The sequence below is a fragment of the Pongo pygmaeus genome, chromosome 13, assembly GCF_028885625.2.
Source record: "Pongo pygmaeus isolate AG05252 chromosome 13, NHGRI_mPonPyg2-v2.0_pri, whole genome shotgun sequence".
NCBI classification, from domain to species: Eukaryota; Metazoa; Chordata; class Mammalia; order Primates; family Hominidae; genus Pongo; species Pongo pygmaeus.
The window spans coordinates 100,867,920-100,892,174 of NC_072386.2; the positions used below are offsets into that span (position 1 = coordinate 100,867,920).

At 38.9% G+C, this 24,255-nt stretch overlaps 1 protein-coding gene across 2 annotated transcripts in view; it reads right to left on the reverse strand.

The window, feature by feature from the left end:
• The window catches only part of SVEP1 (sushi, von Willebrand factor type A, EGF and pentraxin domain containing 1), a 205,045-nt gene that overhangs the window by 45,795 nt on the left and 134,995 nt on the right, over window positions 1-24,255 (reverse strand). For both annotated transcript variants that reach the window (XM_063650280.1, XM_054500630.2), the window contains 11 exons: window positions 23,201-23,402; window positions 20,911-21,086; window positions 12,117-12,241; window positions 10,982-11,105; window positions 10,074-10,244; window positions 8,205-8,378; window positions 7,665-7,784; window positions 6,024-6,200; window positions 5,672-5,756; window positions 4,905-5,096; window positions 3,356-3,523 (listed from right to left, as the gene is read on the reverse strand). In XM_063650280.1, coding sequence (XP_063506350.1) covers window positions 3,356-3,523; window positions 4,905-5,096; window positions 5,672-5,756; window positions 6,024-6,200; window positions 7,665-7,784; window positions 8,205-8,378; window positions 10,074-10,244; window positions 10,982-11,105; window positions 12,117-12,241; window positions 20,911-21,086; window positions 23,201-23,402 — 1,714 coding nt within the window. The remainder of the gene's footprint in view (window positions 1-3,355; window positions 3,524-4,904; window positions 5,097-5,671; window positions 5,757-6,023; window positions 6,201-7,664; window positions 7,785-8,204; window positions 8,379-10,073; window positions 10,245-10,981; window positions 11,106-12,116; window positions 12,242-20,910; window positions 21,087-23,200; window positions 23,403-24,255) is intronic.

Sequence of the window (24,255 nt, forward strand, 5' to 3'; positions counted from 1 at the left end):
CCTCTATCAGTAAGGAAGATGGTAATTTAGAGATAGTATTTTCTTGTGAGAATGAGCGATCAGTGAAAATAAATTCAGTTGATTTACATGTATCAAGAGGGATAAATGTAAAAAAAGGTAAGGTTAAGTGAAAATCAAAGCTTCAAAAGGATGTTTAGAATATGAAGCAACATATACAAAAATTAAAATGCATAAATCAATAGGATATTTGTTTATGGGGGAATATGTATTTAATAAAGACAAATATCCATGTTTGTTACTTTGAGGAGTGTAGACGACTGATGAGAATGGCTTCTAATTATATCTGTAATATTGTGTTTCTTTTATAAATAGAGATCTAAGGTAATTATGACAAGAATTTAACATGTACTTTTATCTCAGCAATGGATACATGGGTAATTTTAAATAGAGAGAATTTTATTTTTTTTGCATTTTTGTTTTGTTTTTAGACAGAGTTTCGCTCTTGTTGCCTAGGCTGGAGTGCAATGGCACGATCTCAGCTCACTGCAACCTCTGCCTCCCAGGTTCAAGCAATTCTCCTGCCTCAGCCTCCCAAGTAGCTGGGATTACAGGCGTGCACCACCACACCCAGCTAATTTTGTCTCTCTAGTGGAGACAGGGTTTCACCATGTTGGTCAGGCTGGTCTTGAACTCCTGACCTCAAGTGATCCACCTGCCTTGGCCTCCCAAAGTGTTGGGATTACAGGCATGAGCCACCACGTCCAGCCTAATTTTTGCATTTCTATATATTTCAAATGTTTTGTTAAAAATGTGGCCAGAAGAAATGAACAAGAGAGAGGCTTTCCTTCCAGTCTGGCCACTTTCAGAGCACCCCTAAAAGGGCAAAATGCATATTAAAGGGGCATCATTTTTCTTCTCATCAAGAGTTTTAATTTCAGAAAAATAAAACTGTTTCCTAATAGTTATTGTTTTTTTTCCTTTCAGAAAAAGACTACAAGTGGTAGTGATTTGTGACTATGTGTACTTCATATTAATTTGATTAGCTAGCTCAGATAGCTTCCCCATATATTATTGAAATGTCATCACTTTATATGCTAATAATGATACAGAAAACAATAAAGCCATATTTACATCATACTTTATATATATAACACACTTTTATAAAAATGGTCTCATACCCTTTAACAATTACATAATTTAGATAGGCAGATCTGATTCCATCTTTTCAATGACAGAAAAAGTTTCCACAGACTATGATCTTGCATAGAACGAATGGGCCTGTAAGAGAATGTGGCCCAACACCTTCATGTCTTAGCTATAAAGTGGGAATAATATTTCTTCTGCCAAACGCCATCTTTGTAGAAGGAAGTACATGAGATGATTCACATGGAATTCCTCTAAATAAAAAATCCTCTTCAAATGAATAGATTTTTAAATCATTTTCATAATTGTCTTAATTGATTCTTTAAATCACTTTTAGATAAACATTAGGCAGACATAAAACTCTTCTTACTATATCTTCTAAGTGAACAATTTGTGAAGATGTGTATGATTTGTGAAGAGGAAAAGGTATAAATCTGTACATGTAGCATCATCTTTAATATTCAAAAATACATGCAAAGACAAAATTCTAGGAAGAAATGAAGTAAAATATTACCAATATTTGTCTTTGGGTAAAAAAATCATGGTGACTTTTAAATATAGATTTTGTATTTTCTAGTTTTATATGGTGATCATGCATTACTTTTTAAATCAGAAAAAGCACCAGCAATAGTCAATATCTAGATATTGTTTGGAACATGTATATTTGCTAAGATTTCACAAACATTTAAATGACTAATTTTAAATAGTCCTATCAGTTCATTAGGGGCAGTTCTTATGTGAGTGAGTCCACAGGGGAAGAAAAGCCATTCCTGCACTGACATTTTAATATTAAAGATTCCTTGTTCACTTAAGAAGATGTTAAGATTTGGGCTTCAGTTATTTATGCAAGTCTTTAACTCTTATTATCTTTTCGCAAGAAAATATTGTTGCCACCTGCTGGCAGTCATGTATTAGTGGAATGGTTTTCTATTCCCGTGAAGTAAAATCCAACTTCCATGAAAATACAGAAACTGCACCAATCATCATAATAATGGCTAAGTTTGTTGGGTTCATTGATTTTTTTTTTTCTGATTAGGCCATGTATTATTTTATTTCTCACAATATCCATAAGTATGAACTCATTTTATGCAGGAGGACCATCAAGCCAGAGAGGTCACACTATTTCCCTAAGGCCCCACAGTTAGTGAACAACAGAGTTGAGATACAAATCCAGAAAATGGCAACTTTTCTGCTGTGTCAGCTTGTGAAAAACAACTGTAGTAAATCTGGAGTGTGAAAGCCCTATTGATGAAAATATTTATTGAGGATGCATAGAGAAAAAACAATGATTGCAATGAAATGCAACTCAGACGACCTGAGATTTAGCCACCCCTCCATACTTTATTGGCTGCACTGAGACCCTAAACTGATCATCCCAAAGGGAGCCGTTCCCTTCTCTGTTCCTCACAGGGCTTTTGTGAAGATCAAATGAGACAATGAGTCTGAAAGCCCTTTGTAATTTGTTTTCTGGTTTCCAAAGATTATCTCTGAATTAAATAAGATCCTTAGAAATGTAAAAACCTGAACTTTATTATCTTTTTTCCTCCCTGTAGATATGTCATCTTTATGTTATGACTTAAGTCTTGCCTTTGGTTTGGCAGAATATAAATACACAAACGCCCACTTAAAGGTACTTCTTGCATCTTTAATAGTACAATATAAGGCTGGGCGCAGTGGCTTATGTCTGTAATCCCAGCACTTTGAGAGGCTGAGGCAAGTGGATCACCTGAGGTCAGGAGTTCAAGACCAGCCTGGGCAACATGGTGAAACCCCGTCTCTACTAAAAATACAAAAAGTAGCCGGGTGTGGTGGCAGGCGCCTGTAGTCCCAGCTACTTGGGAGGCTGGGGCATGAGAACTGCTTGCGCCTGGGAGGTGGAGATTGCAGTGAGCCAAGTTCGTACCAATGCACTCCAGCCTGGGCAAGGTGATAGAGCAAGACTGTGTCTCAAAAAAAAAAAAAAAAAAAAAAAAAGGTTAAAAAAAAGTATAAGATGAAGATATTTTTTCACTGCATTGCCCAATGTCCATTATTGAGGGTCTAATTTGATATACTACTCAAATTCCAGGAAAATATTATTTCCATAGGAGAATATACTCTGTCTCTGCAGGTAGGAAATAAAAGCATAAGGCTCTCTTTGTCTTTGGCTGCCAGGAAATTAAATTTCGTGTCCAATGGAGCCCATCTCTGCAGTCGGGAGCATCCACTTCCCTGGCTCTCAATGATCCTTTCCTTCACAGGCTCTACTCACCCTTCTTTGCAAGTGTAAGTGACGGTGTTCCTGAAAGTGAAGTTACTCCCTGTAATGACAGCATCTTTGATGGCAGGCGGCTCTCCACAGAAGACGAGGTGACAGGCAGGTGGCGCTTTGTCCCAGATGCCAGAAGCCATGCATTCAATAATGGAAGGGCCCTGTAAGCTGCAGGAAAAAATGATGTTACTCTTTCATTGGCTATAGATTTGCTGCTATAGAGATAAAACAGGAAGAACTCAGAAGAAAATAAGGGACAATTGAGGAATTTGAGTACACAAAAATAGCATTTCTTCATATTAGATTGCTTTATATGAAAGCAAGAGAAATCTAAACAAGCTATATACCATTTAAAACAATCAATGGGTGAAAACAATATAACAACAATAATCACTTGGTGCATAGTAAAATATTGAATCCGCTTATGGTCAGTGGTGTAAGGCACTCCAGACCTGTGAAGAGCAGATTACTTGGATGAGAAGGGGTTCATTAGACTGGTTAGAATCCAGCAGGAAGAAAGACACTCACCTAAGTAGCCAGGGAATCAGGGCAACTAAGGTCAAAGGGAACTGTCCAGGCCATGAGCCTGGGCATTTGAACCATGCTACCCCTGACTCTGACCTCTGGTCTTCCTTTGACTTAAACCTCACATCCCTATGCCGTGGCTTATCTGCCTTTCTTCTCAACCTGATTCTGATAGCATGCTTTAATTCACTCCACTTTCTGTTCACTCGATCTGTTCCACTTCAGATCCTGTTGATCATGTTTCTGATCACGGTCTGACTTTCTCCATTGTCCCTTCTGTTTAAACATACACACACACACACACACACACCATTAGTTAATCTCCTACAGTATTAAGAACCTAGCCCCTTATCTTGACATGCTTTTTCATAACATTCCATGCAATGTTGAGTATAAGCTTGGTAAGCTGTTTATAAAGAAATCCATCACAAAAGGATTTATCGGGTATTCTGTTTATGCTTCATAAACAATTTTGGCTTTCATGTTTAAAGTCTGAATGCTTATAGCAATTGAACTAGGACTCCCAGAGTCATAGTTAGATAGAATATTTCCTTGGGCATTTACCATTAGCTAGGTAGGCCTCAGGAAGCATACAGATTTGAGAATATCCTCGTATTTATAAATTTGTTTTTAGAGTCAGCCAGTCACGTACAAATGAAACCTATTGAGTAAAGAATACAGGCACGGTGGCTCACACTTGTAATTCTAGCACTTTGGGAAGTTGAGGCAGGTGGATTGCTTGAGCTCAAGAGTTCGAGACTAGTCTGGGCAACATGGCAAAACCCCCATATCTACAAAATACAAGAATTAGCTGGGCATAGTGATGCACACCTGTAGTCCCTGCACTTGGGAGGCTGAAGTGGGAGGATCACTTGAGGCTGGGAGGCGTAGACTGCAGTGAGCTGAGATTGCGCCACTGCACTCTAGCCTGAGTGACACAGTGAGACCATGTCTCCGAAAAATTTAAATAGGGAGCGAGTAACACAGTATTGTAGAAAGTTTGGTTGGTGTCTACAAACGTTACCTGTATCCTGTATCGCATGAATATGATGCAGTAGAAAGGTAGGTAAGCCCACTCAAAATATATTTTCCATTATTTATGTTTTCTGGACTAGAACACTTCACTGGTTCACACACAGGAGGGGAATGACTCCAAGAACCGTTAGCAAGACAGGATGATTCTTTATCACCGGCCAGAGTATATCCTTTATTACACCTAAAGAAGATAGAGGAAAATTACAGGATGTTATTTGCTTTATTTTGCATGCTTTTATCTGTGCCAAAAACCTCTAAAAATATTAAGAATTTATACATATTGGAAAAGTTGATTTTTTTTCCTACTGAAATAATGCTTTTAATTTTTTTTTCAAGATTGAATACTGTATATCTTCCCCACAGGGAAGTAGGATAGATTTAAGAATCTAGCTTGCCTTCAGTTTGTGTCATGGGTTAGTAACTACAAACAGGGAATCCTTGGCTTGAGAGTGGTGTGGTCTAGTCTGTTTCTGAGACATCAAGAGTATTCATTAGCTAGGAGTATCCACTCTCAGGGTGCCTCAAGGGGGCACTGGAGGTAATGATAGGTTATTGGTCAGGGGATTTAAGGATTCTAGATATAACTACCATTAAATTATTGGATTAAGATTTGTTTATACTACATATCATTCAATTACATATTAATTCAAAAATGTCCTCTGGAATTATTTTCCCACCCCCTTTCTTTCAGTGTTATATCACTACCAGTATGCCATCAACATCTTCTACAATATAGTTTTAATCTTAGATACTTACCTATATGTCACTTTGCTGCCAAAGGTAAATGCTAACTCCTCAATGCAACCATTTTCTGGAATAGCCGGTTTACCACATGAAACAGCTTAACAAACGAAAAACAAACACGTGACTTTTTTGAGACTGTGTGCAAAAAATCTTTGAAATTTCAAGGGGCAGCTGAAGATCTTTTTTTGTTTCTTTGTTTTCTCTTTTTTTTTTTTGGTGTGTGTGTGGGGGGGGTCATGTTTAAACATGAGCCTAATACCTCAGTTCAAATACAAAGAACACTGATATAACACTTCATAATGTCTACACCTTACCTTTCTAGGATTGCCAAACTTAAGAAACATGGTGAATTTACTAAACATACCTTTACAATATGGTATTAGATGATTCCATTCTCCAGACTCCAAACATGTGATTTTGGTTACTCCCATCAACTGGTATCCTTCCTGACACGAAAATGTGACTTCGGCACCTACTGTATAAATCTCACCTGAGGAGTGGCCATTTTCCGGATTTCCTGGAGCCTTACATTTTATAGGTTCTAGAAACAAATGGTTTTGGTGGAATAATAAGTGGCTTTCACACAACCATGCAAAGTCTCACAGCAAAAGAATTCCACTATAGTTAAGAAACCTGTTAAAATCACAAGAGAAAACCTCGTGAAGGGAAATGCATGAGGGCCCAGAGACACATTGGACATTAGACCAGAACATACATTTAATAAGCATTTAAGCAATAATAGTTTGAAATGGCAATGCCTAACAACAATATACGTAGTTTTTCTGGCTCCAAAGTTAGGCGCTCATTGGGAAAGTAGTGGTGGTGCTAGAGCGTGGCTTAGAAGGGCATTAGCCTCTTTCATCTGTTCCCTCTTCATACCCAGTTTTTCAGAGCAATTGACTTGGTGTCAGGCTGATGGAAAGGCTGAATAAAGCAGATTCAGGAAAGTTTCCAGCCTCCCTTCCCAAATAGAGTGTGGGCTCTGGGCTCTCCCTATCTACAGATTCAGGGTTGGTCTCCACTGCTATAATAGGAAGGAGAAAAGGCTAAAGCAAGGTTTGGGCCAGCGTTGAACAAGAAAAGTGAATATAATACTTGAATTCTCAAAAGGGGAGGATATATTGCATCAATCTTTTCAAAGGCCATTTGAGCTACATAAGTCAAGGAGTTTAAACAAATTCTTAAAGTAAATGCAATTATGAGCTGATTTTGAGGAAAACAGCCAGAGGTAAGCATAAAGATGTATGTCCAAAGATGCTTATTAAACTGTTTTCCATAGTGAATATCACCTAATATTAACATACAGAGAAAAGTTACTTATGGAAAATCCATAAAGTGAATTATAAAACGGCAATTAAAATCCTGCTCTCAAACTATTTTGTGACATCAAAAATGTGCCTGATATAATATTACATGAAATAACTAAAATAAAGAACTGTTTATATGGTGTGTTCATATAGACATCTTATTGTTTTCCAGGAGTTACTCCTCACAACAAATGAAGAAATACAACAACGGGTTGAGAGATGATCTAGTATTATCAAAGCTATTTCAAAATATTGTAATGCAAGATGTCTTGGGGAGGCAAGATGTCTATTTTTTTTCAATGATATAATTTTGTGTGACTGAGGCAGAGGAAAGATATTGATAGTGAAGATGTGATAAAGCATCTTCCTTGCTCTGATTGAGGCAGGGAGGTCACCGATTATATTTCTATATCCACTCTATTATTCTTGTACTATGTAGACATTTCAACATTCTAGCAGCATAGTTGGCTATCAGTTTTGTTTCTGAGAAATTGGGAAGTTGGGGGAGGCACAATGCTACTTTAAAGCACTTTTAGTTGTTACTGATGTGTCTTTTGTAAGAACTTTATCTTGTCTGCCTACCTGTATGCCCTTTGAAGTCGAAACTATTATCTCACTTAGAAATAACATACACCTAAAATATGTACTTGAATAAAAGAATGGAATTAGGAACTTCTAGTTCTACATATATTGGTTACCTGCACAGTTTTTCCCATCTCCTGTATACGGTGGGACACATGAACATATGTAGGATCCATCTATATTCAGGCAAGAAGCATGCTCACTACAATCTGATCCAACTGCACACTCATCGACATCTGAAATGAAGACAGCTTATAAAGTTGATTCCTTTTCCTTATGTATCAAACATCTGTTTTTACTTTTAAATCATTACATACCACGTAATGCACAACACTTCATATATTTGTATAGAATTTAAATATAACAGTCATAATCACATTGCAGATATACAATAAAAGCTATTATTTCCCTAGTTTATAGGTGGGCAAGTATAAGACAGGGATATATAAATATAGTCTTAATAAGGAGCCTGATAAAAATTTAAAACATTTCTGGCACCTCTACATACAGCTGCTTTGTCACTATGGCTTGGCCACAGCTTACTGGGATGAGATAAAGTTAACAAAGCAATGCTCCAAGAACCTCGGGAATTTGGGATGACTGTCATCTACAGAGCTAGAATAATCTCGTATAGTAGTTGCCAACATTTATCTCACCAAGGCAGGATGGTGAAACGCCGTTCCAGCTCCCATTATCTGTACAGAACATCCTTGAGTCACCCAATAGATAGTAGCCATTGTTGCACTGGTAGGTTACTGTGCTGCCAGCATAAAAGTCATCAGCTGAATGGAAGCCATTCTCCAAAGGAGGTGGCACCCCACAGCTAATGCCTGTAAGGTGACCAGGAAGAAGACAACGACATTAAGAGCAAAATACTCCAAGAACACTTTATTTGTATTAAACTAGCAGTTCAGTTAAGCATGACATTTTTACTGAATGCAAACATCAGACTGAGGGTATCCTAGGGATAGCAGCAGCCTGAACCCTGTGTGTCTAGCACATTGCCTGGCTCATAGTAGGCATGCAATTCATTTATTCAAAAAACATTTACCCACTAGACGCTGATAAAGTTTGGATATCTGTCCCTGCCCAAATCTCATGTTGAAATGTGATCCCCAATGTTGGAATTGGGGTCTCGTGGGAGGTGTTTGGGTCATAGGGGCGGATCCCTCATGGCTTGGTGCTGTCCTTGCAATAGTGAGTGAGTTCTCATGAGATCTGGTTTAGTGTGTGGCACCTCTCCCTCCACTGTCTCTCTTGCTCCTGCTCTTGTCATGTGATGTGCCTACTCTTGATGCCTTCTGCCATGAGTAAAAGCTCCTTAAGGCCTCCCCAGAAGCTGAGCAGGTGCCAGCACTGTGCTTCCTGTACATCCGGCAGAACTGTGAGCCAATTAAATCTCCTTTTTTTATACATTACCTAGTCTCAGGTGTTTCTTTATAGCAACACAAAATGGCCTAACACATAGACACTGTTCTAGGTGCTGGAGTTACAGCAGTGAGCCAAACAAACAAAATCCCTGCCTTATGGAGCTTATTATCTAGTGGGGTAGATAGGCCAAAAAAAAAAAAAAAAAAGGTGAATATATCAGGTGGTAACAGGTGCTTATCTAAAATAGCAGTCTAGCCTCCACCTAACCCTCATTTTGTATTACTTTTTTTTTTTTTTTTTTTTTTTTTTCAAAGATAGGGTCTAGTTCTGTCACCTAAGCTGGAGTGCAGTGGTGCAATCTCAATTCACTGCAACCTCTGCCTCCTGGGCTCAGTGATCCTCCCATTTCAGCCTACTGAGTAGCTGGAATTATTGGCACACACCACTACGCCTGGCTAATTTTTGTATTTTTTGTGGAGATAGGGTTTCATCATGTGCCTAGGCTGGTCTTGAACTCTTGGGCTCAGGCGATCCACCTGCCTTGGCCTCCCAGAGTGCTGGGATTACAGATATGAGCCACCACACCTGGCTACACTTTGTATTTTCCTAGCCTCTTTTATTTTTCTTCACAGCTCTTGCTTCTAGCCCTTACCTTTATTATTTACTATAAATAAATATTATATTTACTTATTTATTTTTCTGTCTCTATTAGAATGTAAACTACATAAGAATAGGAGCTTTTTCCCCCCAACTGCTGCATCTCCAGGACCTAGATCAGTGCCTAGGACATAATAGGTACTTTAAAAGTTGCTGAATAAATGAACGAATGAATGCACTCGACTGAAGATGTCTCTCCCTGTTTTCCCCTCCAGCAATGACCCATCTATCTCTGGGCCTCCACCTGTAGGGTGTGTCTTTCCAACCCTTTCAGTTCCTTGCATCACCTTGGATGCATCCACAAATGGTCCCTTTGGATCCTAATCACCCATCTTCTTCGTGATGCCCAGCACAGTTCATTAAACAAAGAAAAGGTTCAATGAATATTTGGTATATTTGCTACTGTGAAGTATTCACTCTTTGTCTAGCATTCCTGAAAAGAGTTCTTAAGTTTTCAATATTTTTCAAAAGTCACTGCTTCAAGAAAGGCAGCTCACGTTCACAGTGAGGAAGTGGTTGTGTCCACTGTCCTTGATTCAGACAGTACTGCACAGGGTTCCCGACCAGCTGGAAGCCTGGATCACAGAACAGATTGATTTTGGAACCTGGCTTTAAATCTTCTGATGCAGTTCTCAGATGAGGCACTGACCCTCCTAAGCGTGGGCAATCTGAGGGCAAAGAACACAGGTGCAGAGCTTGTCAGCAACATAGTCGTAGCATCACCAAGACAATGATTTCAAACTGTATTCTGTATCAGCATTTGAGGGCCACCTTACTGATGTGAAAACGAGTTAACATGTAACCAGATCACTAGCAAGCAACATTACTGAAAAAAAAGCATTTAATAACTCTCCCTCTTTCAAAATATTTTAGGAATGTTAATGAAATGTTCTTGTAAGTTATCAAAAGCCATAAATTCTAGGACAGTCTAAGAAACTCATTTAAATAAATTTAATTTTATGATACAGTTTCGATCATTCAGTTTTAGTGTGCAGATTGCAACATCCATTGCTTTTCTCCCTGTGCTACCTGTTCCTAGATACCTTCTACAAATTACAGAACCAAAAGAGTACCCCATCTCAAACAGGTGCATAGTATGTCGGTGAGCATTGAAAAAGAATAACCTCATCTCTTCTCTCCTCATCTCTTCTCTATTTTCCTGATTTTATTTTACTTTCATCCAAATTTCCTCCCTAATTATATCTTGTTATACAGAATATATTTTAGCATTAAAAAAAACAAATCCTTTGGATGAAAGTAGGGTAAATATAATTAATAGTTACAAAAAGTAGATTGACAGTCACATACAATTGGACCGACAGAGAATTCTGAATTGTCTTCTTTTGCTAGACAGTCCCAGGGTGGTCAAGAGATAGTGGAGTCTATGAAAGAAGAAAATTCTCACCAGAACAAAATATGCTCTTAGAATCGATCTTCACTTTCCCCACAATTCCTGACAAGAAATCAGGCCATGCTAACACGTTTCCTTTACTGAGTTCCTCTGGGCAGGAGGTAGCCAGTGACTTCACCTGAAAGTTTAATAACACTTCAGATAAGCCTTACTTGTTCCATTAAGATGGAGTTATTATATGTTTAGTCCTATTGAAAACATTCACAGATTTTTTAGAGATGGGGGTGGAGGGAAGCAGGTATGATTTCAGGGGCAGCAGGAGATTCTCTTCTGTTTCCCTCTCTCCCAGCTCTATCATTCCCTCTCCCAGCTACTTCTCCCACTAGACTCATTGTTGCCTGAAATTTTGGAACCCTACACCTAGAATTCCCTATGTAAAGCCAAGTGGTTTGTTAAGGGGTTGTAGAGGCTCTCCCCTTTTTCATTCTATGTCTTTGACCTCTGACAAAGCAATGAGGAAGCTGAGGCTTAGAGATTCTTAGAGGCTCAGCCTCTGTAGTAATAAGAGCAAACATTTATTAAGCATTTACTATGGGACAAATACTACCACAAATGTATATGTAGTATTTTGTTCAATCTTGTCAAAACTCTGCTATGTAGTTCTATTTATCTTTTATAGATAAGAAAACTGAAACTTAGTGAGATGGAATAACATGTTCAAAATCATCACAGTGAGTTTGGGGTAAGACTAGGATTTGAACCCCAGCTGTTTGACTCTAGGCTGGTTTTAGCCACTAGGTCGTATGTTGCTCTCTATGGATGATCTCGTGCCAGCCTTAAATTTCCGCATCTTCAGTCAGAGGGATTTGAAGCATTATTCTTTATGATTTTCTCCTGCTTCTTTGGTGATATTCTTAAATTTTATTGGAGAACATTGTTTTGCAAAATCTAAAATAAAGTTTTACAATAAAATTTAAGAATATCACCAAGAAACTAAAAAGGGTGTTCACTGAAAATTACTGTAACTTCTGCCTAACTTCATCTATAACCACAGCATCAAATGATACTGGTGATAAATTCTGATAACCAAGAGCTTACAATAAGTTATGTCATCATTAGGCTGTTCACATTTTTACTAGGTTTGTACCTTTGCATCTCATTACTGTCATACACTGAAAATGGAATTGACCTGCTGTGGAGACAGGACATAGTCCCAGAGGTTGAGCTGGCTTATGGAGCCCACAAAAGACTCAGCTGGGCTGAATCCCTCTCCTTTTTTGTCTTGCTCTTGCCCCAGAACTAACGCACCACCACCTAGAGAGAGAGAAAGAAAAGGAGGAAAACTGGCCTGATGGTCTGTTATTCCTAAAATCTAAATTTAAAGAAAGCATGGCTGATACAAATAAATGAAAGAAAATTACTGAAAAGCAAAATTCTGTAAATTTACTGCAGGTTTTATCAATAAGAACAAATTCAATGTTTTATATAGCATTATATAGAAATAATAGACAGGATTTAGAATGTTAAGTTGATTTATAAACCTGTAACTACAAAAACTATATTCAATACATATATATGCATATAATATTTTATGTTGACAAAGTAGGTGTTATTTTGCTTACTTTCTTGTAGAAAATCACCCTCTGTGGAAGTGACTGCTCTTTATTTTTCTTATTCCTTAAGCTACAATGATATAATTTCTATCACCAAATCCAGGGAACTTTCTAAAGTTGCCAGGGGTCTCCTAATTGTCAAATTCAATAGAAATTTCAGTATTCATCTCTGTGACTTCTCTGTATCATCTAAGCATTTCATCCTATTCAACTTGCCTTTCTGGGTGTGCCGGACAGTCTGTGTCTGCACTGCCAGACTTACCCTCCACCCTTCTCCACTCAGCTTTGTGTCCCAAAGGTTGTCCCCGTGAGCTTCATCACCGGGCTTCCTTGTCCCCTGGCTTCTCTTTGTTTCTGGCCAATGAAGAGCCAGCATGAGATAAGAAAAAGGGATGAGGGAGAACTCGAAACTCCTGCATCCCTTCCTGCCAGGCAACCAACTAGGAGTGGCTTTTTCTATTTCTGAAGAGATCACGGGATTCTCTCCAGCACGACAGGTTCCTAAATTCTGGCAACAATGCCTAACCCTTGTCACTTCAGGCCCATCCCTTACAAACATCTGTTGTTGCTAGTCATATGTGTTTTACTGTCATATTTTGGTCTTCTTAACCATGCTCACACCTTTGAAAACAGCTTTTCATTAAACTCACTTTAGTGACGCTACCTGTTTCCTGCCAGGAGCCTGACTTGATTACACTACACTTGATTTCTATCAGAGCATCCTCTCCTGGTTTTCTTTGAACCTTTCTGCTCATTCTCAGTCTCCCTTCTCTGCCTGCCTCTTAGAAGTGATCCCAAGATTCTACCCCGTGACTTTCTTCCTTTAACTACTCTTTTTTTTTTATTTCAACAGTTTTTGAGGAACAGGTGGTTTTGGGTTACACGGATAACTTCTTTAGTGGTGATTTCTGAGATTTTGATGCACCCATCACCTGAGCTGTGTAAACTGTACCCAATGTGTAGACTTTTAACCCTCACCCACTTCTCACCCTTCCCTCAAGTCCCCAAAGTCAACCACTCTTTCAATTTGATCTCCCTTGTTGGTCAATCTATGTCCATAGATCCCTCCTTCATGATTTCCCAATCTACGTGTTTTTAAATTGTATTAATAATTTTAAAGTTAATACATGCACAGAAGAAAATTTTTAAAATAAATTATAAAGAACTCCTCTTACCTAGAAATAATTATTTAATAGTTTTTTGTATTTCTTTCCAGTTTTTGTTTTAGTGTATGTGTATGTATGTATGAGGTATTTTAAAACACATAACTCAGTATCATACTATACAGAATGTTTGAATATTGTTGAAGGTGTTGTGAGACCATCTTGAACATGTTCTCATTTCATGAGTTTTAGTAGTTACGCTAATTTTTTTTTTTTTTTTTTGAGACAGAATCTTACTCCTTCACCCAGGCTAGAGTGCAGTGGTGCGATCTCAGCTCAATGCAACCTCTACCTCCCAGATTCAGGTGATTCTCATGCCTCAGCCTCCCAAATAGCTGGGATTACAGGTATGCACCACCACATCTGGCTAATTTTTGTATTTTTAGCAGAGATGGGGTTTCGCCCACCCTCACCATGCATGTTGATCACGCTGGTCTCCAACTCCTGGTCTCAAGTGATCCAGCCACCTCAGCCTCCCAAAGTACTGGGATTACAGATGTGAGCTACCACGCCTGGCCTAGCTATGCTATTTTAACACATGAATGGACAACAAAACATAATTTGCTTCATTAATTAAACAGCCCCTTATTACTGGATGTTGGCCTTGTTTCTAAGTTTAATACTAAAATGACACTGAGATAAACCTGTTTATTTATACATAATTATACGTATGTTTGAATTATTGATTATTTCCATTAGATTGATTTCTGGTAGTTAAACTGATGGTTGCAGGCAAAGAATTTCTCTAAGGCTTTTGATACGAGTTTCTAAATTGCTTCCCAGAAAGATTGTATCAACTTACATACTTGCCAGCGCTCTATACACAGGTTTGCTATGCTGAATCCTAGCCAGTTTTATGGTGTCACTAAAAACCACTTTGCCAATTTGATATAAAGCAGTATCAGACCTATATCTTTAGCTGTGTTTTTGTGACTAGAAATTCAACATAGACCTTAAACTCAGTATGTCCAAAACCATATACACAATCTCTTCCCCTCTCGCCAACTCCTTTTCTTAGAATTCTTACCTTAGCTAACAGACTCTTCAATAAACTTGGTCACTCAAACTGAAGCCAGTCATTCACTGCTATGCACTGAACTGTGTCCCTGCCAAATTTATATGTTGAAGCCCTAAGTCCCACCATGGTGGTATTTAGAGATGGAGCCTTTGGGAGGTGATTGGATTTAGATGAGTTCATGAGGGTAGGGCCCATGTGATGGGACTAGTGCCTGCATAAGAAGAGACACCAGAAAGCTTGCTCTCTTTCTCCCTGCCATGTGAGGATACAGTGAGAAGGTGGCTGTCTACAAGCCAGGAAGGGGGTTCTCACCGGGAACCAACCATACTGGTACCCTGATCTCAGACTTCTAGCCTGCAGGACTACAAGAACATTAATTTCGGTTATTTTTATTTTTTTATTTTTGAGGCAGAGCGTCATTGTTGTTGCCCAGGCTGGAGTACAGTGACGCGATCTCACCTCACTGCGACCTCTGCCTCCTGGGTTCAAGCAATTCTCCTGCCTCAGCCTCCCGAGTAGCTGGGATTACAGGCACCCACCACCACACCCAGCTAATTTTTTTTTTTTTTTTTTTTTTTAGTAGAGACGGGGTTTCACCACAGTGGCCAAGCTGGTCTTGAACTCCTGACCTCAGGTGATCCACTTGTCTCAGCCTCCCAAAGTGCTGGGATTACAGGTGTGAGCCACTGCGCCTGGCCAATTTTGGTTATTTAAGCCACTTTGTGTATGGTATTTTTTTATGGTAACCCAAGCAGACTAAGACAGCCATGAAGGGTGTCAATTGGAACTCTGCAATATTTATAGATTCTCAATCATTCTGGCCATCCTTATGCCTCTGGTCAGCAAGCTATTTCCTTAGGTGGTTACTGTAAGAGTTTCTTGGTTTTATTTTCCTGTTCCTTCAATCTACTTTTTACTCTTCCATCATTGTTGATATTTTAAAGATAAAAATGCTTTTTTTAACCAGAAAAGAAATATACGTTATGAAAATATGATAAAATGAAGTCAATAAAAATCACCTGTAATCGCACCACTTAGAGAAGAGATAGTTGAAAACAAGAACACACTAAATTAAACAAACACAAAAAACCCACCACCCCACCTCACTTGATAATGCCATTTCCTTTTGAAATACCTTTAATGTCTCTTAATTCACTGAAGGAGAAAATGTGCATTTCTTGGGGAACATAAACAGGCTCATTACAGCCCAACACTATGTTATGTTTCAGCTTCTTTCTCTATCACATCTTCCTTTTCTTCTCTTCTATACACACTATGCTACTGCTCTGGGGATCAGCCAACCATTCCTCCTCACACAAACCCCATTCATGGCTCCCTGCCTCTGCATGCAGAGCTCCTTCTGTCTGAGCTGCCTTTCCCTGTTCTTCTGACTCATCCTTCAAGACACAGGCTGGTTAAATTCAGATGTTTATGAAGCTACCAATACTATGCTGTCGACAATACCAGGCACTGGACTTACACAGATGAAAAAACATTTCTTCTTCTAAGAGATGATAATTCTAAGAGAAAATTCATACATAAATACTTTCTGATACAGTGTGGTTAATGCAGTAATGGAGGCATGCAGAGTCAAAGAAGAACTGAAAGAAAAAGCTCAGTGAGAAAAGGCTGGGCTCAGGGAAATCTTTCAGACCTGGATCTTGAGGATTAAGAGTTAATCTCGTGCAGAAGGGAGATATGGAGAGTTTCTAGGCAAAGGAGTGGGTAGAATGCCAGAAAGAATTATATAGCAGGATGTGTATGGCAGATACTGAAGGTGTCCATCCACATCCCCTGAGGTCCCCTCTTCCATTCTGAGTGCTACAGCTTCTAATGGTCCCACACCTGCTCCATCTGTGGGCATGTATCAATAAGCTAATCTAAGTGGTGAAGGCAGAAGGGGCCACGAAAAGGGCACAGCCATCAATTAAAAGAGTTAGGCCATAGGAATGCAATTTGAGAAACTCACTTTAACTCTTCTGGAATTCTCTGTTTCTTCATTTCTAAAATAGTAGCATAACTACTCTATTAAACTCACATGATCATTGTGACAAAAATATTGTGTAAATTTTGTAAAAATATTTGGGTAATTAGGCATAAATGGTATTACAAGGAAGTTTTGGTTTTGGCACTGGCTTCCTGTTCAAGCATATTTTACAAAAAGGCAAAGGATGATAGACCACGTTTTAAATTTATCAAGAGTGATTTCATCAAAATTATCTTATTAGATATTGCCCTAGTATTATGAAATAATTACATGATTTTCAAATTATCCCCAATACTCCCATCTTACAACAACCTAATGTTTCTAGTTTGTCTCTGTTTCTCTTTCCTTCCCCTCCAAATTAATCTCCCCAATCCATTTCTTTATAAATCACCCTTGCTCCCTAAATTCATTAAACATCCTGAGCCTCCTTCTCTGCCCTCTCCTCATAGCAAAATGCATGTGTCCTTGACTCTACAGCTCTGTCCTTTGGGTCTTCCATTTCTGGAACCTCAACACTCAGATGTTGCCTTACTGGCTGGATTGGCGCTTGGCAAATGTTCAGTGTGTGGATACACATCCAAGGATCTGTCTGTATGTTTCATTCCTCTCTTCAGTTATTCTGGGGTTTAAGGAAGAGTGGCTTTCTCTTTTATTTTTCATTTGTCCCAAGTTTCCCTCCCAGGAGAAGCATAATAAATACTTGTTAGAGTTCAGATATTAACTCTCAGTGCTGTCCCTGCACTGGGGAGTCCTTTTGTCCTCTGGTTAGAAACCTCTTTGTTGTTTAGGAATTTTCACATACACCCTATTACTTCTTTCTGCTCGTGCCCAGAACCACCTAAGCTGCCCTTCCTGCCATCTCCCCCAGCCATCTTAAAATGCTTCAGTAACTCCCTATTGATTTTAGGGTGAAAACCTCAATCCTTAACCCACACCACATGGCTTTACGTGATTTGGCCATGTCCGCCCTCTCTGCCTGCATGCCTTGCCTTCCCTCTTTCAGCCTGCATTTCAGATATATCAATCTTTGTCTACCTCTTTCAACAAGCCCCAGTCTCCTTCACTAATTAGTGCCTGATCATCCTTGAGAGTTAGGGACATCTCTACAAGCCTCGATGGACTCCCCATTCTACATCAGCTCCTTGGGTACAGGCTTTCATAGAATGATGTCCCTTTCCTCCATATTGCTTGCCTCAGTGTGAAGTTACACATCATTTAGTGTGATTATGTGATGAACACCTCACTCCCTGACCACAATAAAAGCATCTGGAGAGCAGGGACCACACGGCTTTTGCCCACCATTGGGTTTCCAGTGCCTTGCATAGGTGCCTGGCTCTCCTAGTGAGTGCTTAGGACGTATTCTTTACATTCACAAGTAGATCAATTTTGGTTGGATCCGCATGGATCTTCGTAGTATTAAAGTGAAACAATGCATGGACAATAATTTCTTTCTTTCTTTCTTTTCTTTTTTTTTTTTTTTGGAGACAGAGCCTCTCTCCATCGCCCAGGCTGGAGTGCAATGGCGTGATCTTGGCTCACTGCAATCTTCACCTCCTGGGTTCAAGTGATTCTCCTGCCTCAGCCTTCCGAGTAGCTGGGATTACAGGCATCTACCACCATGCCTGGCTAATTTTTTCTGTGCGTTTTTAGTAGAGATGGGGTTTCACCATTTTGTCCAGGGTGGTCTCAAACTCCCTCGTGAACCACCCTCCTCAGCCTTCCAAAGTGCTGGGATTACAGGCGTGAGCCACTGCACCTGGCCAATAATTTTTTTTTCTTTTTATTATTATTATTATACTTTAAGTTTTAGGGTACATGTGCACAATGTGCAGGTTAGTTACATATGTATACATGTGCCATGCTGGTGTGCTGCACCCATTAACTCGCCATTTAGCATTAGGTATATCTCCTAATGCTATCCCTCCCCCCTCCACCCACCCCACAACAGTCCCCAGAGTGTGATGTTCCCCTTCCTGTGTCCCTGTGTTCTCACTGTTCAATTCCCGTCTATGAGTGAGAACATGGGGTGTTTGGTTTTTTGTCCTTGCGATAGTTTACTGAGAATGATGATTTCCAATTTCATCCATGTCCCTACAAAGGACATGAACTCATCATTTTTTATGGCTGCATAGTATTCCATGGTGTATATGTGCCACATTTTCTTAATCCAGTCTATCATTGTTGGACATTTGGGTTGGTTCCAAGTCTTTGCTATTGTGAATAGTGACGCAATAAACATACGTGTGCATGTGTCTTTATAGCAGCATGATTTATAGTCCTTTGGGTATATACCCAGTAATGGGATGGCTGGGTCAAATGGTATTTCTAGTTCCAGATCCCTGAGGAATTGCCACACTGACTTCCACAATGGTTAAACTAGTTTACAGTCCCACCAACAGTGTAAAAGTGTTCCTATTTCTCCACATCCTCTCCAGCACCTGTTGTTGCCTGACTTTTTAATGATTGCCATTCTAACTGGTGTGAGATAAAAGAGGATACAAACAAATGGAAGAACATTCCATGCTCATGGGTTAGGAAGAATCAATATCGTGAAAATGGCCATACTGCCCAAGGTAATTTATAGATTCAATGCCATCCCCATCAAGCTACCAATGACTTTCTTCACAGAATTGGAAAAAACTACCTTAAAGTTCATATGGAACCAAAAAAGAGCCTGCATCACCAAGTCAATCCTAAACCAAAAGAACAAAGCTGGAGGCATCACACTACCTGACTTCAAACTATACTACAAGGCTACAGTAACCAAAACAGCATGGTACTGGTACCAAAACAGAGACATAGATCAATGGAACAGAACAGAGCCCTCAGAAATAATGCTGCATATCTACAACTATCTGATCTTTGACAAACCTGAGAAAAACAAGCAATGGGGAGAGGATTCCCTATTTAATAAATGGTGCTGGGAAAACTGGCTAGCCATATGTAGGAAGCTGAAACTGGATCCCTTCCTTACACCTTATACAAAAATTAATTCAAGATGGATTAAAGACTTAAACGTTAGACCTAAAACCATAAAAACCCTAGAAGAAAACCTAGGCATTACCATTCAGGACATAGGCATGGGCAAGGACTTCATGTCTAAAACACCAAAAGCAATGGCAACAAAAGCCAAAATTGACAAATGGGATCTAATTAAACTAAAGAGCTTCTGCACAGCAAAAGAAACTACCATCAGAGTGAACAGGCAACCTACAAAATGGGAGAAAATTTTCACCACCTACTCATCTGACAAAGGGCTAATATCCAGAATCTACAATGAACTCAAACAAATTTACAAGAAAAAAACAAACAACCCCATCAAAAAGTGGGCAAAGGATATGAACAGACACTTCTCAAGAGAAGACATTTATGCAGCCAAAAAACACATGAAAAAATGATCATCACTGGCCATCAGAGAAATAATTTCTAATAAATAAAATAAGTATTGTATTTGAGGCTTCACAAAGGTCGTCTCATCACATTTTTATGAAGTTTAGTATTTTTGTGCTATATTTATTAGTATACTTATCCTAGTTTCATACAACTTACTTCTAGAATATTTTAGTCAGTTTCTAATACTTTAATTCATTTTTGTCTATTTAATTTTCTTTTAGTATACCTGAAACAAATGAGCAAAGTAAAAAATAATGTCATATGCATATACTTCTATAGATGTATCCAGATAGAACAAGCTTATTGCCATGTACAATGCTGAGAACCTGGGTCACCTAATGAAATTTAGTTTGCAATTCTTCAAACTAAAACTCCTGGGATATTTATTAAAAAGTATTTTTTTAGAAGACAAGCCAAGATCTATTTGAAAAGGGCCATAAAAGATGGATAGCAGTGGTCCTGCTTATATACTGATTACAAAACAAAACAATCCTTAAAATAAACAAAAAATACCAGTAATTAATCTCCTTGGAAGACAGTTTAGCAACCAGCTGTTAGTTCAGCATGCTTCTTGGTAGTCTTAATGTAGATCTTCAAAGGCATTTCTCACACAGAGAGGCAAACAGCTTACCTGGGAAAAAAAGCTTCTAATAACCCACAGTTAGGATAATCAGGGAGTAGGAAATGAGAGAGATAGCTGTTAATCTTTGTTTGAAACCAAGGGCAACAATGCTAGCAAACCTGATGTCCATTTAAGCAGCATCACCTCTAGAGTCCAACAGAATTATACTCATTTTGTTAAAACATACCAGGTATAGGCAAACCAACAGAGAGGCCAGCACCACCGTCAGATAATTTCCCATCGATATAGACTTTCCAGATGCCATTGGCACTTGTCCAAGTGATTGCAATATGATGCCATCTGCCATCATTCACCGAGGGACAGTTTGTTATCTTTTCCCTGCCATTCACATAAAGAACCCAGCTGTAGAGAGAAAGATTCCAGGGAATGCAGTCATTAGCCATATGTTGCAATCCTTACTGTGGGGCGTGTTACTATTTTTCTTCTTTTTCTTTTTTTGTGGGTAAAGTACTTTGTGTAAACCCATTACTCTTTTTTTTTTTTTCTCCATTTGGTCACATTTTGTAGAAGCAGATTTGATTTACTAATTATACTTTATTGTAGCTCACTGAAAATTGGTTTGTGTTTCTTAAACACTGAGGGGTAGGAAAAAGTCTTAGGGTGAGCCAGGAGAAGTTGCTCCAATTTGAGACAGTTTACCAACTGGCTGTTTTGGAGAGAATGAGTCAAGAATGGAAAGGGTGAGAATTGTGTAAATGTCAGACTGACATCCTTCTTCCAGAACGTAAGTTTCTTAAGACCAAGAACAAATTTCAGATGTTTCATAGATATTTCATCAAACAAACAATTAGTCTGTTTGATGGTTGCTGCTATGGTTTGAATATTTGTGTGCTCTCAGAATTTATATATTGAAATGTAATCACCAATGTGATTAGGAGGTGGAGTCTTTGGGGAGTAATTAGGTCATGAAGGCTCTGAAGAGACCACTTGCACCTTCACCATGTGAAGACAGAGTAAGAAGGTGCCATCTGTGGACAGGAAAGTAGGGCCTCCCCAGACACTAACTATGCTGGCACCTTGATCTTGAAGCCTCCAGAACTGTGAGAAATATATTTCTGTTCTTTACAAGCCACCAAGTCTATGCTATTTATTATAGCAGCCTGAATGGACTAAGACAGTTGCTCATGTAGTCATATGTCAGACAAAGTATGCCAATCCAAAGAAAAGAATAATTGAAACAACAAGGATGGCCAGCCAGAAGATGTTTCCAATAACTGTGTCATTCAGGGAAATGACAAAGCTAACAAGCAGTTTAAAGTAAAAAATCCTCTAAATCAAATGGAGAAAAAGAAACGATTAGAGAAAATTGATAATGAAGATAAAATTTCATTGACTACTTCTCCCAGCATCTTATCAGATCCTGTTTACAGATGTTTATGAAAAAATAATATTTTTTGCAATATTAATGGTTTCCTTTCTGCATTTTTCCAGTTTCTCTTCTTATTCAAGGAGGCGACAGGTTCTCTCTTTATATATATTTTGTCTCAAAGGAGGGTTTTTGCAAACTTCTTGGATTTTTGTTTTTGACAGATCAAGTACATTAAGAAGAATAGTATTTGAGGATGGGAGACTTCTACCAGATTCCCCTGGATTGGGGATAGAAAAAAAAAGCTCAGTGGGTTTTGAACACCAACAACCTGCTCATACATAGGACAACGATTTCAGTGGATCTGAGAGGAAAAGGACATGTGGTGCACCACAGAATCTAACCACATCGAAGTTATGAACCTGAAGTTTTGCCAAGGATTTCACATGTTTAAAAAAGCAGTGATTTTAAAGGGACCACAAAGGCTGGGTCAGTGGACAGCTCAGTGATAAATAATGTGGACAGCTGGCCAACGATGGAAGTCCTGCTCAAGTCTGTGGCTCTTTGGCAAGACTCTGGGTACAACTAAGGTTGGCTCTCCTGACAACCCATGGGGATGGGGCTCTGGAGTTGGAATTAATGGATTCTAAAAAAAATATGCACACTGAGTTTGTATACTGATTTGTATGCAATACACTTGTCTCCCAAGCGTCAATGATGTCACTGAAATCCCTTAACTTTTAGAGATCCTATTATATAAAAGAAAGAGCATCAGTATTTGAGTCAGAGTTTGAGACTTAGCCCTGCTACTCCCAAGGTGTGAGATTTGGGGCAAGTCATTTAGACTTTCTGAAACTTTATTCTACTGTCTGTAAAATGGGCACAGTTCCTCAAGTCATTGTGAAGATCAGATGAAGTAATACATATGAAAAGACTTAGTAAACAGCAAAATACAATACATGTTTGAGGTATTATCACTAAAATTTTACCTTCTTACAGAACTTGTTCAGATGCTCCATTTGATTGTTGACACCCTACTGTTTTCTGGGAACACCTGACCCTCTACTTTCCCATTTCCCATCCTCAATGTCAGTTCAATTCGGTTCCAAGATAAGGTCTTAAGCATAGCCTTCCCGACACTTCTGCTTACCCGTTATAATCAGTCAGGAGCAAGGTATTGTCACTGCCGTTATCAACTGCATAGGAGATTGGTGTTCCATAGTTCATGTCATCAGAGGATTTCATCCAGAAGGTACAGGTTAGAGCATGGAGAGATGGGAGCACGCCGTCTAGCATGACGTATCCATAGATGCCAGAAACTTCAAAATCCAGGTTAAAGCCTGTAGACTGTTCTGCAATGAATAAGAAAAGTGTGCAGACTGTGGCACTTGAAAGACATTTCCAATTGTCAGAGGAAGCAGTGCTATTGTCAAAGAAGCTCATTTCAGTGAATATGATTATTTATCTAAGAAGCAGTTTCAAAATTAAATACATATTATTTACAAAATACATAGTGCATTCTTTTAAATAAAATAACCAGTGAGTATATAAGATAGGAAAAGCATTCAATGGTGAAAGGAAGCAGAGAAACAGGAAGTAGTTGGAAGGAGAGGTGGAATTGAAATGCTTCTAAAGCCAGGAGATACTAAAGCGTGTCTGTATGCTGATGAGAATGACTCAGTAGAGAGGAAGTAATTGATGTCACAGGAGAGAAGGAGGAGGTGCTGCGAGGGCAACATGCTGCCCTACTCAAGGCTCTGGTTTTTCCCTATTTCATGAACAATTCAGCTCTGCCCCAAACCTGCATAGACCACTGAATAAAACAAGTCTTACAGCTAAAAGGCTCCAGTCTCCTGAGAAAGTATTTAGATTTGATCTGCTGATTCTCAAACATGTCCATGGATTCTCACCTCTGAAGTCAAGTGGCTTATCAAAGTATTCTTTCTATTATAAGTAAGTAGAATGTGAAGAGTTCTACTAAATTCAGTTTTCTCTATTTCCCCCCTAAATTTTTAAGCTTTAATTTCAACATCTGTGCCACTGAGGATAATAGTAGTAGTACCTAGTTTGTTGGATGGCTGTGAAGATTGAATGAGTACAAAGTGCTTGGCATAGTTTTTGGCCTATGGGCAGTGCTTGGTGCAGGCAAAATTGGTATTGTTATTATATTACTATTGTTGGTATTGTTATTAATAACACTGAGTT